Source organism: Macadamia integrifolia, unplaced genomic scaffold, assembly GCF_013358625.1.
Source record: "Macadamia integrifolia cultivar HAES 741 unplaced genomic scaffold, SCU_Mint_v3 scaffold39, whole genome shotgun sequence".
Classification (NCBI taxonomy): Eukaryota; Viridiplantae; Streptophyta; class Magnoliopsida; order Proteales; family Proteaceae; genus Macadamia; species Macadamia integrifolia.
The window spans coordinates 224,513-240,802 of NW_024869937.1; the positions used below are offsets into that span (position 1 = coordinate 224,513).

At 38.6% G+C, this 16,290-nt stretch overlaps 1 protein-coding gene across 1 annotated transcript in view; it reads left to right on the forward strand.

Moving 5' to 3' along the window:
- The first annotated feature begins 4,642 nt into the window (after positions 1 to 4,642).
- LOC122068419 overlaps positions 4,643 to 16,290 on the forward strand; it is a 39,558-nt gene continuing 27,910 nt past the window's right edge. Inside the window, exons 1-2 of the mRNA XM_042632273.1 lie at positions 4,643 to 4,975; positions 14,430 to 14,557. Of these exons, the coding sequence (XP_042488207.1) occupies positions 4,810 to 4,975; positions 14,430 to 14,557 (294 nt within the window). The 5' untranslated portion in view covers positions 4,643 to 4,809. The remainder of the gene's footprint in view (positions 4,976 to 14,429; positions 14,558 to 16,290) is intronic.

Consider the following 16,290-nt stretch of genomic DNA (forward strand, 5'->3'; position numbering starts at 1 on the left):
GTGTGGATGATTATCTTAATTGACTACGCTATGAGCGGATGAACAAAAAGGGTTTTGGTAAATTCAAATTACCATTTCCTTGGAACATGCTTAAGACATACTCATGTTCCAAATGCTCTATCAATTTGAATTAAAGAACCATCACGTAGAGCTTAGAATTTACAAGTAACCATGAGACCTTACTACATATGTTGCTTCAAAGGGAATACTAAATGGGGTTTCTACGACCATAGCTTAACCTACATTATATTAGGTCAAGAATGGAACTGCACATAAATACATGAGATTTGCAAAAGAGGAACGGACTTGCATCTATCAATATATTAGTGTAACAATGTGTTTGATATATGAAAATTCAAAAAGGATAGCACTAAGCTTGGAAGCATTAGCTATAACTTTGAGAGGAGGGTTTCAAAGATATTTGGTGGTTTCAACTAAATAATTTTTATGTATAAAGCCAAAGGTAAATCATGAAAAAACTTATGTACTTTAAAAGAAAAAACATTGTATGTCATATGAGCTCTAGTAACATAAGAGCTGGACTACATGGTAAAAAGAAAGTGGTGGTTCCCTAACCCTTTTTTCAGCTAATGTGCAAATTTTCTTTAAAACCAATGTACCAAAATGATAAAGAGGAACATAAAGGTGGATGGTTCTAGTTAAAGCCCGATTTGACCTACCACTGATGCCAATTTGGTTGTTTTAAACTAAGAGGTGTAGAATATAAGGCCGCATTCATACCTATAATTCAAATACTAAGAAAAAAAAAATTGGACACTCATGCATCTAGAAATTTCAATATGCCCCTTTGTCCCTAGATATTGAATTATATAATTTAAAAACAAAGAAAAATGCATCACAAACTCTGGGCAGCACAAGCATGTATATACTATAAGTAATATTATAAGACATGTTAGTAAAACTTGAAATGAAAACACTGAATCAATGGAAATTAAATTCAAAAAGGGTGAAAGGAGGAAAATATTGAAGAATGTAAGAAAGATGAGTCCCAAATAATTTGCACGGATGAAGCATCCATACCCAATATATTGAGTCAATAAGAGAGGTAAAAGGAGTAAATACAAACCATAGGCAATAGTACATACGCCAGTGAAATTAAGAATCCAACTGGTGCATAGGCAACTGGTGTGATCCCTTTCACCAAAAAAAAAAAAATGGTGTGATCCCGGGATCCAAAACTCTTGTTTTAAGGTCATTATGGGCTCATAAGAATGGTAAATACCTTAATTCAAAGATGTAGTGACAATCCCGTAAATACTCTACATTCCTGAACCAACAAGCAAAGATGAATAAAGTCTACAGAATTGGAAGCTACTTCTTAAGGGAGGTTATTTATGGAGAATAATAAAAGATGGGGAAGGAATGGAATAAGATAGAGTCGGGAATTTATGGGAAGTTGGAATAATGAGGGTTTTAGTTAACAATGCAAGGAGGCTATCTTCAACCTCTCAGCCCTGAAGAGGAAAAAAAAAAAAAAAACCAATACGATGGCAACAATAATAGAAGGAAGGGACAAATTAGTCAAGTGAAATATTTACCACTCCATGCTGAGTGACTGGAACTTGGAAGTCAGAGGATAAAGTTGAATTTCTCCCTTTCAATCTTTTTTCATAAAGAAAAAGAATTTGATTCATTAAAACATATAAAAAGAAGGCCAAAGGCATCCTAAGAGAAGCATTAGCCTTAGGGTTATGATAAGGTAATTTTAACGGTAAAAATTTATACCATATGGTGGATTAGATGTGATCCAAATTTTGAGGAAAACTTAGGATATGTCTTCTGTTTATATGTCAAGTTTCAGTCCAGATGAGTATCTCTAATGGAAAAATAAATGGAAAAAATAATTTCTATTATGTTAAAGTACTATTTCCCCATCACACATGAGATTCTTTATTATTTTCTCTCTCATACTTTGACTATGTGGACTCTAATACAAACAATTTACATTCACACAACCATTGGTATGGCATGCATATTCCTCCTCACACTGGCGTTGTGGGGAACCCTCTCCTAAAACATACATGGAAAAGTGTCTCTGATGTAGGCTATGCCTAGATACGTTTGATTTGTTATTTATTTTCTTTTCAAAATAAACTACCAATCCAAGAGGGGTGAATTAGAATTATAAGAATCTTATATTTTAAAAATATTTGCCATTTTCTTTAAGATAAAACATTGAAAACATTAATATCATCATTAAATATGGACACAAATTTTTTCTTTTCATAATCTTGTGGACTAAATTAGCCAAAAGAACAACCATGCCATTGGTGGGACTAAGCCGAAAAGGGAAGGTAGAAAGTAGGTTATAGACATCCAAGCAAAGGGAAATTATGCTCCAAAGCCATTATGTGGATGTTTGGTCAAATAATAAGAGTACTAATTCCTTAGAATTACTGCAAACTTCCTTAATATTCCAACCCTTCAATCGAGCCTCCTGAAGTCCAAGTAAGACCCCCCATGCACTTGGTTCAATAGGGTTTCCTATCAATAAGTAATTAGCGGTGAATGAGATACATTTTCCTTTATGTGAAAAACAAGTAGCCCATCCATATGTATTTTGACATGTATTGGAGACAACGGCACAAATCATAATGGTTAAGTCATAGTTTGGAAGGCAAAGTGTTGTAGGGTTTGGTTGAGAGAGGGTTACCTGTGATTGAGAGGATGCAGACTATTGTGATTGATTAGAGTTAATCCACCACATTGCGGGTGTTAGAATAGCATGAGTGTTGAGTTTTTCTCTCACCAAAAAAAAAAAAAAGGTGTTAGTTTTTTCTTTTCTGAAAATGATTTTATTTCTATTTTCCATATAAATAGCATATGAAGAATGGAAAGAAATTATTGTGGCTATTGTCAGGGATAAAACATTTGCTAATTGATAGTTAAAAAATTTGCCAATGGACAAGAACCTATTCATACAATATAAGGTTAAAACAATAACAATAGCGAAAATGAAGACACAAACATTTATAGTGGTTCGGCAACCTTGACTATATCCACTCCCAAGAGTGCACTTGAAATCTTACTAACTTAATTACTTTACTGAATATCAATAAAACCCTTGCAATGTAATTTATATAGCACACTACAAACCGCTATTATTTTATGGGCTCACAACGAACCCAACATTTTATGGCTCACTATCAAACCGGTGCTTCTCTCTAATGCACCACAAGGTAGTGTTATAAGGCGAATACTTAACCTTACATGGTGTCTCAATGGTTCACACTAAACCCAAATAATACTCCAATTAAGCATAATGTTGATTTTTTTTTTTTTTTTGAATAATGTTGAGTTCTTCAAATTAACCATGTAATGTCTCTACGAGGCAGATATACAAACTATAAGCTCAATACATAACCCTCTATGTAGTGAGATACACAAGTTAAGCCATGCAAATTCATTTTTAAGGACGATACACAAATTAAGCTCATAACCATTCATATACCTCTTGAAGGTTGATCTTCCATTGATGCTTTTGTGGTTTGTTTTTTCTTTTTAAGTTCCCTTGCAAGATTTCTCCAAGTTAAAGGGTCCGCTTGCTTTTTGTTTCCTAAAACGTGTTTTCCTATTTTTTTGTGTTCAGAAACGGAATAACACCCCAAAAATCATTTGATTTTTCTGTTTGTTTCACTTGTTTTTGGAAACAGAATTAGAAATTTTATGTCTATTTCTGTGTCTTGAAACAAGAATGGAGAAATAAGTCAAACTTGTTTTTCTATTTCTAGAAACAAGTGGGAGGGACAAAAATTGTGAAAACTCTGATACTTTACTCGACCTACCCCAACCCCAACCCATTGTTGAAACTTCTCGTTATCCAGATGCGGCTATTCCAACTTGGTTGTGCGAAGCTCACAATTTTGGATTGTCTTCATCTTTCTGAACCTCATATCCATGAAGCATAACTGCAACTCCAGTGTCATGCTTTCACTTGTGAGTTGCATACCTGTAACATCATGTCTTCACTCGTGTCTTCGACCCGACTACATTGTTGAAAATGTTTCGTAAAACATAAAAATCAAACACTTTTTTGGAGTTCCAAAAATTGTCTCTTAGCATTGAAACAACTTTCGCTGCAAAAACAAAATCAGATGACCCCAAAATTCATGGTGCACTTGAGATCCTCCTAGCTTAACCCTCACCATTTTTCATAAAATCACCCCAAAAGGTGTCCCAGTATGCTGCCAATGACCGGCACAAACTCCCTTGGGATTGTCCTATTCATAAAAGAAGAATGGCCAAAAACTATGCCCAAAGGAGCTCCCAAACGGTTATAAAACAGTCACAAAGCAAGCTATTTTACGACTGTCAAAACACTGACCATATTAATCCAGATACACTATTCATCCAGACCATTTTTTGAAATAATGGACATAACTTAGATTGACTTGATTCGTTTTTCTATTAAAACTCGATTCTGAGTGAAATTTAAGGGTATAAATTTGACCCTATTGGTTCAAATCCGCCTTGGCCCACCCTAAACTCGAACAAAGCCTAAGCCAAGATTTTTAATTCTAAGAGAGAGATTAGAGTTGAAAATCTCTGACCCTCGGAGTCGGACCTGTTTTAACCCTAATTCTATATAAACCCTTATTTATACAGTTTTCTTTTCTTCTCAATGGTTCGAAACACAGCCTTATGGGGATATGACTGGTAGGCTCGAACCCGAGACCTCATGGTTGCCGTCCTCAATGTAAGAGGAAATGGGCCATTTTTCCAGTCTCTTTTTTGCTCTGATATAAATCAGATCAGCCGGGTCGATTCTGTTCTTTCCGACGCAGTGGCATGGCTGCTTTTCTGGTTTTGCTTCCCGCCTTGTTTACGGCCGTAATCGCTCTGTCGGGAACGACACCTCCGGTGTCTCAAGCGGGCTCTGCAACTATTTGCAGAGATCAGAACAATGACGTGATCTGCGAAGTGCAGCAGATGAAGCTCAAGATTGCGCATATGGGTAATTGTTAATGTTACCTTCTCTTTTTGAGTACTTTGGATTCTGTTTCCTCATTCATTGCCTCTTATGATTCTAATTCGATGTTTATATCCATCTGTTCTGTACATGTTTATGCTCTGTTATCTCACAAGATTCGTTTATTTCTCTAAAATTTCTTATCTCTGTGACATCCCTGATTGCGATGAGGACTGTATTTGTCTGGTTTCAATTTTGCTTCTAGTCATTGCTCGAGCAAGCACGCATTTTCCTAATAGAGACAATATGTTGGTGTCAATGTCTTGTATTCTATCTCAGATTAATCCAAGGAGTACTGGTGCAGGCCCTTGACAGAAAGGCAGTCCCGCTTGCTGGTAAGAGGGCCGTGGGGGTTGCAAGGGGGCCTCTGCCCCCTTGTGTAGCGAGGGTGTAGGGGGCGAAGCTCCTGCTCAAATTTTTTATTTGAGGGCAGTTTTGTACTTTGCGCTGTTAGGGTTTTTTGTTATATATTTGTAATGAGATTTACTTTCTCTATAAGTAATTCTGAGAGGTGTGAGGACGAGCGCTGTAACCCAATTCTCCATTGATAGTGAAACAGAATCTCATCTCATCGAGGACGTAGGCAATCTTGCTAAACCTCGTAAACCTGTGTGCATTTTTTGTTCTTGTTTTTCCATTTCCTTTTGCATCGCTTTTAGGGTTGCGTTTCTACACCAATACACATAACAAAAGAAGCTTTAACTGCAACTTCAACCTACTTCATATCTTTCCAAATATTGATAAATTTTCTAGTTCTGGTTATTGCTTGATACATTATTAGTGGTCAGCCATTAACTCTAAGTTAATTTGAAGGGTAGATTTGACTCCTAAGGTTCCTGACTCGAGGAGATCAGCCCAGAATTTTGAAATGAGCGCAGCTTCAGTTTTGCTTATCATGGTGTTCTATATCTTGTATTGCTTGTATTATACACCTTCCTTCATGTAGTTGGGGAAGACATTAAATGACTATCATGTTATATACTATGGAACCTTGGAGTGTTCTTTTCTCTTCGGTCTTCTTTCCTGAGATGCATATGAACTTTTACATTTGGGGGTTTGTATGCTAGGGTTTAATGTTAGTTTCTTATGAATCATGGTTGTGAAGAAATCCTTAAGTGGCTGCCAAATGTATGTTTTATATACAAATGAAGTGTAGAAAAGACTGACCTCAACAAACGAAAAGAGCATGCACGCCTTTTCAGTTCATGTGTTATGAAGTATGGTTATAAACTTATAATATATTTTGGTCTCCGATAAGTGTGCTCAGAATACATGTTCTTAAACTCAGTTGGCACACATGAAAATTATATATAAATAGTGAGTAAAAGTTGAAAAACAAGAGACATGATAACTTCTTTTTTAAACAAAAATAAGGAATTTTATTCATTCGACAAGGGTTGGGCCAACTCCTCTTAAGGATTTGTAGGACACAAGATAAATAAATTTTGTTCAAGTACAAATATATAGGTCTCAGCTTGTGGATAAGATAAAATGTCCCACTTATTCACTTTGAATTTATTTCAATTTTGAATGCTGTTTTTCAATTATTTTGTTTCCATCTTGTGATAAATATAATGTCCATGTCCTGTAGTACTTTTCCTGTACTGTTTTTGGCTCTCATCCATTTGACAAGGATATGCCTTAAATTTGGAAACAACTTTTGTGAATGAATGTCATTTTAGGATTTTCCTAGTGGGATAGTCTTTAATGTGATGTAGTTTTGCTTTTGCTAGTTAATGTTACTAAAATAATTTCCCTTTTTTCTCCAGTCTTTCTTTCCGTTTTTGTCTTCCACAAGTCTGCTCTATCGGATCCTCTTCCCTTCCCAATTTTGAAACTTTAAGGTCAAAATTTCTTGTTATAAGCCTGTGCTATTCTTCTTGGATAACACTGGTCATGGAAAATCATGTTTAGGCACTTTTCCTCGATTATATTAAACTGGTCATATTGTGCTCTCACCCATTCAGCTTCCATCAAAACGTGCAAAGAAGGGACTTATCTAAGACCACCCTCAATCCGGAGGACAACCTCCATTCCATATATGAGAGAATATCGAGTGGCATCGGTTGATGTTCGGATTGAGGAGTGATAAGTGTATAGAGAATGGAAGCATGTTGTTTCATTCTCCACTCACTAACTAGGGTTTTCTTAGCCGTCCACTCTCTTTTTTGGCCTCTGGAGGGCCCAATCTTGGCATTTCGGAATAGTCCCACGTGAAGAAAGCAAGCGTCTGATCAGATCAATCAAGAGATTGGGGTTCGAGTTGAAAAGTGTGAATGGAGAGGAACAATGAGATGTGAGATGGAGAAGAAGATGGAGAAGTAGAAGAGAGAGAATCGATGGATGTTGGAATAGTGTATTGTGAGAGATAACCTCACTTGCACCAATATATCCTTTACTAATATATTTACAAGGTACTACACAAATCTCCCTAAGGAGGGAAATTACACATACCTCCCTAAGGAGGAAAAGGAAAATAAAACATAATGAGATAAATTACAGTACTACCCTTAGACTAACATAACTGATATCTTTAACACTCTCCCTCAAGCTGGAGAATAAATATCATGCATTCCTAGCTTGGACAATAGAGAACTGAACTGATGATGGATAAGACCCTTTGTGAAGATATTCGCTAGCTGATTTCCAGTCCTCACAAAAGGTGTGCACATATAACCGGTGTCAATCTTCTCCTTAATGAAGTGTCTGTCCACCTCTATGTGCTTCGTCCTGTCATGCTGCACAGGGTTGTGGGCTATACTTATGGCAGCCTTGTCACAATAAAGCCTCATAGATGCCTCAGTATCAATACCCAATTCTTGGACAAGCCTTCTTAACCAGAGAAGCTCACACACTCCATGAGCCATAGCTCTAAATTCTACCTCTGCACTAGACCGAGCCACCACAGATTGTTTCTTGTTCTGCCATGTAACTAGATTTCCACCTATAAATGTGCAATAGCCTGATGTAGATCTCTTATCAGAAACTGAGCCAGCCCAATCTGCATCAGTGAAGCCTTCTACCTTATATGGTTATGCTTGGCAAAAAGTAGTCCTTTTCCTAGAGAGGACTTCAAATACCGGATGATGTGGTAAACCGCATCCTAGTGCCTACTCTTGGGAGCATGCATAAACTGACTCACCACCCCCACAGCAAAAGTAATATCTGGACGAGTTAAGGAGAAATAAATAAGTTTTTCAACTAGCCTTTGATATTTCCCTGCATCAACAGGAGAAGGGCTAGCATCTTCCCCCAACTCATGATTCTGCTCAATAGGAGAACTTGCAGGCTTACTACCCAACATTCCTGTTTCTTTCAAGAGGTCTAGAATAAACTTCCTTTGGCATATATTTATCCCCTTCTTGGGTTTAGACACTTCAATCCCCAAGAAATACTTTAAGGACCCTAGATCCTTAATCTCAAACTGTTGGGCTAAGTAGTTCTTCAGATTGACTATCTCAGTTTTTGACTATCTCAGTTTTGTTATCTCCAGTTACCACAATGTCATCAACATAAACAATTAAAGCTGTGATGGTGCCATTACCACGCTTAGTGCACAGAGTGTGATCAGCCTGACTTTGGGAATAGCCATTCTTCAGGATGGCCTGTTGGAACCTTTTAAACTAGGCCTTCGGGGATTGTTTAAGACCATACAAAGCCTTCTTGAGAAGACACACCTTTCTTGCAGCTGAAGGGAACTTGAATCCAGGAGGAGTTTGCATATACATTTCCTCTTCTAAGTCACCATGTAGGAAGGCATTCTTTACATCTAATTGATACAATGGCCAATCCTTATTTGCTGCCAGAGATAAAAGGACCCTTATGGTGTTATGCTTAGCCACATGAGCAAATGTCTCCTGATAGTCAATCCCATACACTTGGCTGTATCCTTGTGCCACCAGCCTTGCTTTGTACCTCTCAATAGTACCATCTGACCGGTACTTGATTGTGTAGACCTACTTGCATCCAACTGGAGTTCTCCCCCTTGGAAGGTCAACCAACTTTCAGGTACAATTTTTTTCAAGGGCCATCATTTCCTCAGTCATAGCTTGCTTCCACTTTGGGTCAGACATAGCTTCAGAAACATTCTTGGGAATAGAAGCAGATGAGAGAGCAATAGTAAATGCAACACCTGCAGGGGATAGAGAGTCATAGGGAACAAACTGGGTTATAGGATTAGTACAAACTCTCTTTCCCTTCCTAATAGCAATAGGAAGATCTAACTCTGATGTGGTAGGAAGGATATTACCTGACTAAGGAGGGTGGATCTCAGGAGTTGGATTCAAAGAGGACTCTTGGCAGGTCTTCTTGTTCCTCCTTGTGTACACAATGGTCTCCTTATCATTACCTGAACTTAAACCACCTCTTGAATGATCACCAACATCAATAATATCCACCTCTTTATGTTTCCCAATGCCAAGCATAGGAAGAGAGATAGGCAATGGGGATAGAAAAGGGATCTCATCAGTAGCCTTTTCACCCCCATTATGCTCCCCCTGAAAAGGATGCTGAGGTTTGAGGAGAGACAAAAAAAGGAGCAGACTCAAGGAAGGTGACATCTTTAGAGAGAAGCCTTTGTCTGGAAGAAGGATGATAGCACTTGTATCCCTTAGTAGTGGAGGAGTAGCCAAGAAAGATACATTTAAGTACCTTGGGGTCTAGTTTAGTCCGAAAAGACTTGTTAACATGGACATAACAGATACACCCAAGCACTTTGGGTGGAAGAGAGAGAAGAAGACTGAGAAGACAAGATGTCCAAGGGAGTTTTGGAGCCAAGGAGTGGTGTTGGCATACGGCTGATCAAAAAAGTAGCAGTAAGCAGAGCATCAGACCAAAAAGTTTTAGGAACATACATGCCAAAGAGAAGACTCCTACTGACCTACAACAAATGGTGGTTTTTCCTCTCAGCTACCCCATTTTGTTGGGGTGTGTCAACACAAGCTAGCTGATGGATAATGCAATGGTCAGTAAAAAAGTCTTGAAGACCACCATACATATTGATGTAGATAAGTCACTTAGGCTTATTTTATTACAAATAAGCCTTGGGTTGTATTATGTATGTGTTGGGCCTTTGACCCCATGAGTTTTCTTTGAAATGAGCCACTTTAATGGGCTTAAAATATGGGTAGAAGGTAGGAAAACGGGATTTAAATGGATTTAAATCATTAGTTTAATTAATTGCTATTTAATTCAATAAAGGCCTATTAGGCCATTAGTTGGTTGTAAAGTCCTATATGGACTATTAGTTAGTTTGTCCTACTCCATGTTGGAGTCATAAAGTCAAGTCCTAGTTCTATTTTGAATTCCTAGTTGTAGTAGGAGTGTCTAGTCTTCTTTGGAAACTAGCTCCTAGTCTTAGTATGATTGTAAACTTTCCCTCTATAAATAGAGAGGCATATGTACCATTATTTGACAGATTTGAATGAAAAAAAGTTTGTATTTATGAAAGAAAGTTTGCAACTAAATGCTTAGAGTAGCTGAGATAGCTGTGGGTGAGAAGCCCAGGCTGAGATAGTCACTTCCTTTATTCTCTTTCACCCTTCTCAACCCACCATCTGTTTTATTCTTCTTTTTTTATTTTATTTGCTGTAACATTCAAGAGGTATAATTCAGATTTTGATAAAAGTCAGCAGAAATCAGAACCGATCAGCAATCCTAGTGGGAATAGGAGAGAGATCAATCTCCTCTCTTTCTCTCTTCTGTACTCTGTTCAGCCAGGTCTTCAATCAGGGTATTCTAGGCCTCATAAGGGTCCCACGATCCTTACCTAGTCACTGTTGGAAGCATTCAACTGCTGTTCTTGAAGGTTCTTTTCAGTTTTCTCTCTCCGAGGTCAGAAAATCAAGAAAGCTTGTAACTTCACAACCAACTGTCAGAATCCTCTCAACTTTGGGGGATTTTGTACCCTCCCTAGGGACGATCTACACCTAAGAGTGCAGCTTAATTGGACTCTTATAGACCTGGCCGCACCTCTCTCTGCCCAGCTTTATAGCAAGTCTTTCTCTCTCCTATCGGGTTGGGTTTTGGGCTTGTTTTGCTCCTATATGGGTATTGTATCCTTGTGGGTTTATTTAATGGTCTTATTTCTTTGTTTCCTAGTCTTATTTATCTTGTTTGGGGTTGTAAACTGTTAGGGTAGTTTCTTGTAATCTACTCCTGCATTACATATACTCCCCCATTTTGTCAGAGCGAACAATTTTAATTTTGGTGTCAAATTGTGTACATACCATATGATAAAAATTTTAAAGGCATCATACACATCACTCTTGTGCTTCATCAGAATAGTCCAAGTAGCACGGGAAAAATCATCAACAAAAGAAACAAGGTACCAAAAGCCAAGTAAAGAAGTAGTAGTAGAAGGGCCCCAAACATCAGAGTGCACAATATGAAAAGGAACAGTCGATCTATTACCATGATAAGGATAAGAGGAACGGTAATGTTTAGCAAAAATGCACGGTTCACAATGAAAGACATGGGAATTAGGAAAAGAAGTAAATAAATGAGGTTACTGTTTCCTCATAACAACAAAAGATGGATGCCTCAAATGTTGGTGCCATAGCATCACATAATCCAAAGAACTGCTATCAGTGCGTCCGCACACATAGGACTGAGCTGTAGTTAAAAAAGGTGATTAGGTTCAAGTAGGTAGAGTCCTTTCTCCTCATGCCCACTACTAATAATCCTCCTCGTCACCAAGTCTTGAAAGAGAAAATGAGAAGGAAAAAAAGTGACACAACAGTTTAAGGATTTTGTCTGATGGCTCACAGATAAGAGATTACGGGTAAGGTCAGGAACGTGAAGAACAAAATCAAGTGAAATGGAAGAAGTAACAGGAATGCTACCTTTACCAGAAATGGAGGAAATGGAGCCATCGGCAACCCTGACCTTATCTCTACCGGAAAAAATAGAGTATGTATCATAATAGTGAGACGTACCAGTCATATGATCCGTAGCACCTGAATCAATAACCCAAGATGGAGTTGTGGAAGGCGCAGATGAGGAAACCTGCAAAGCAGAAGCTGAGGACTCTGGCACTGTAAAGGAAGAAGATGATGAGCCTGCCAGTTGAGGCATGACTCTGCGGAATGTTGCAATATCTTCCCTAGTAAGGGAACTATGCTCTGGCTGTGGGCTAGGAGAAGACCCTGTAGTAGCATGCTCAGTCTCAACACTGTGGGTTCTAGTTCCCCTACTATGGCCACCACGTGCACCATTAGAACCGCCACAAGGATGTCGACCATGAAGAGCCCAACATCTATCTTTGGTGTGCCTAGACTTCCCATAATGATCACAATGTCTATCCTCTCCACGAGGTGGGCCTTGGCCTCGGCCACCACCACGCCAATCTTTCTGAGAGCTAGTAGTAAGAGTGGATCGCTCAAGAGGAGGAGCATGTGCCATGGCCACCCGCCTGGTCTCTTCAAGCTGTAAATATCTACACACTTCATCAAGGGATGGAAGTGGAGACTGGCCCAATATTTGTATCCGGAAAGACTCATATTCGGGATTTAACCCACCAATCAACAGAAGAACCCTCTTCTTCTCAAGTGTCCGGTAAACCTTAGCTTCATCCTCAGGATTAGACAGTTGGAGGTCTCTATAGTGATCATACTCCTCCCAGAGACTAATGACAATGTTGTAGTACTCAGAAATGGTTTTATCTCCTTGCTTCATGCCAATAACCTTCTGAAGTAATTGATAAACCTTGGCCGAATCACCCACACGGTCAAAGGTCTTAGTAACACTGTCCCAAATATCCTTGGCAGTTTTTTTTCTCATAAACCTTCTTCCAATTTCAGGTTTCATAGAGAAAATCAGCCATGTCATAACAGTGGAGTTTTCAGTCTCCCACTTTAGATATGTCAGGTCATCTGGTTGAAGAGCCTCGATGGAATCTGTAATATACCCTAGCTTTCCCCTACTCCACAAGGAAAGTTTCACAGAATGGGCCCAATCGAAATAGTTGGTGGTGTCCAACTTCACAATAGAAATCTGAGATGGGGGTTATCAAAAAACATAGGAGTAGGAGGGACACTATTCGATGCAGTGGCTGAAACATCACCAAAGAGGGCTCCAAGGCCACTATCTTCAGACATATTGCAGATAAAGGGTCACACACAAGGTGGGGAGTATAAACTCTACCCAAAAAATTGCTTTCCCTGAACCAGAAAAAAAATCCAGCCACCAATCCAAGCATACACTTCAAAGGAATTCATAACATTTACCTCTTTCAAGGTGTAGGATCATAACATAAGAGCTAAATACCCCTAAACATCATACCTCACAAGAAAATGGCAATCGGAAGCGTCACAAACAATTTTTAGGAGTAAAAACACCAAAAAACAGGGCAGGCGGTACCCTATTTGGACTGATAACTTTGAGTTGTGGCTGCCCAACTCAAGGAGGCTTGTAGCGAGACCAATAGGGCTGAAAGTACACCCTAGGGCGATCCAAATGGGCTTGGTTTTAGCTCCAAAGCTGACTAGATGAGAGAGGAATGGAAAAAACAATCCAGGGTTGGAGGTAACTTTACCTAGGCCTGGTTTCGGTTCTTGCAACCTGCAAGTGTTCATTCCTTCAAAGAAAAACTCCCATTGGTGTCTCTATGGTCTCCTTGCATGCCTCCCTCAAGGTTTCTTCAATCTTCTTACATGAAAGACCCTTTCCTTGGAACCTCTTTGTAACCTAGGGTTCTAAAGAGAAGAGAAGGAGGAAGACAAGTAGTTCGACTCTCAAACCAACCTTACAATAAGGACCTCTGATACCAAGTTGAAATATGTGAATGGAGAGAAACAATGAGATGTGAGAAGAGGAAGAAGATGGAGAAGTAGAAGAGGGAGAAAAGAGAGAATCGATGGATGTTGGAATAGTGTATTGTGAGAGATAACCTCACCTACACTAATATATCCTTTACTAATATATTTACAAGGTATTACACAAACCTCCCTAAGGAGGGAAATTACACATACACCCTAAGGAGGAAAAGGGAAATAAAACATAATGAGATAAATTACAATACTGCCCTTAGACTGATATAACTGATATCTCTAATAGTTCGGTCAAACATCTTAAGCTAGGACAGAGCTATCGATCTTTTTTGAATACGAAGAATTAATTCCATTGGTTCAGAGCATCTCTTTCCCAGTAGTATCTATCAATTATTCCAAAGTCGGAAGGAAAAAAAAAAATCACTCCATTTTATGGATGACACAATCTGAATTTCACATTATTGAGGTAGTTTCATCAAGGAAAGCAGAGCTCCTCAGGCCTTCAATTATTTCACCCAAAAAAATGATCACAGTGATGACTAACAAGTTTTCCTTGCTATAATTTTTAGTAACATTTTTAGTTTTCTTTGTCTCTCATCTCAATTTATTTGCTCTAATTTTATATATAAAAGTCACTTTTCTTGTATGATTATCTGAAAATATAAATGCAGAGTCCGTGTTGGAGGAAAGTGTCCAAAAACTGAATGCTAAGGGCCTTCATCTTAAAGAACAAGAGAAGCTAATTGAAGAGATGAAGCATAAGATCCATTATCTGCAAACTGCCCTTGTCAGCATGAAGGTCTGATGTCAAAGATACAAATTGAGGTTTCCTTGCATCAGTGCATTCTTACATATACCTGGTTTATTTTATTTTTCCATGCAAACCTTGTAACTGTTCTTTGAGCATGTTGATGCACAAGGAAATGTGGACACATTGTGAAACTCACTGATTAGTGTCTTCTCAACTCTGTAATAGGGCATTTCATATACGATCGTTTTCTTTTCTAGATTCATTTGGTAGATATGCTCTTTTTTTTTGTCATATTTAAAAAAGCGGTTTCTTTCTACATAGTTGCCTTTTTGTTTTATTTGTTTTTAATGTAATGATGATAGATTGACATGGTAAGCCACTGCAGACCATGATGTAAGCTGGTTTACAAGAGTAAACAACCCAGTTGATCATCAACTCCAAACCAAGACTCAGATCTGAATTACAGATCAGGGACCCAAAGGAAAACACTTAACTAGGGCTGAAAACCAAGAGAAATTAGTAACTCACAAAATCAGATTCAGATGGTCTTCAAATCAAGTTCGAGTGCTGATAGAATTGATCCTAAGCAACCCCCAAAAGGTGGCTGGAAGTGCTTTAGTTGAGAAGGAAAACAACTAGCAGCAGGACCTCCAAAGGTCCTGGAATGCTGGTCGAGTGGCCCTCCTAGACCAAGGTTCAAACCCGTGATAGGGCTCTTGGTTCTGGCCTGTGGTTGGTGAGTTCCAGGGCAGATTGATCAAGGCTTGTAAAACCATTACAATGGAGAACGATTCTGGTCTTCTTGGCTGGGTCTCAATCTGGGCTTCTATATGTGCTTCTGGCCTTCAAATAGACTTAGAACAACCCTCAGATCACTCTCTCTGAGCAGAAGAATAAAGAGAAAATAGGAAAATAGTAAAGGAATCGATGGAGGGGTTGAGAAGAGGGAAGAAGAAGGGATAGGTTTTGGGCATCTCACCTCTCATGTTTTAGGCAACTCACGCTCTCTAGTTTCTGCTATCTCAGCCATGAGTTTAACTCGATTTTTAACAACTTCAAATCTGTGTTCTTCATTAATTGATGGGCTTTAAATAGCCTTACATTGCTTACAAAGAAAAGGAAACTTTCAAAATTAGAAACTAACTAATCCCTGCTAACCAATTACTTCTTGACCAAACAAACACACAAATAGAAACTACTAGCTAATGACTTCCTCTAATAAAAGGGAACTAACCTAAGGAAAAAAAATAGTAACTAACTTGTCAAACAAGACAAAAAGGAAACTAAACATAAGCTACTTGCTGAATTTGATTGGTACTTTCTGTGGTCTTCTTCATGTAGCTTCTTTCTTCCATTAGTAAGGGACAGCTGGCTGACTCTAGAAGGTCCACTTGACAATTCTAGAGAATTCCTTGTGATCAAAGGAGACAACAGTGCCCCTTTACAGCTGCCTCGAAGGAGGCAACAGTGCTCCTTTATAGCTGGCTTGATGGGCCTGGTTTGTGTTGGCTGCTCCAGCATTGAATTAGGTTCGATGGGGGCCAGCAGCCCCTTCCTTGTGCAAGTTTGAACTACATCTGTCCATGTCAATGATCATGCTATTAGTCAAATCGCTTTCCCTGTGGGGTAGTGTTATAAGAACGATTGCTCGTTTTGATTGATCCAGGTACTTGGGATCCTATGGATGAAGACATCATCTCTATGAATACCATTGAATTTTATTCGGAGGAGCAACCTTATACAGAGTGTACTGATTCTTATCAACAAAAGACAGGGTTAAC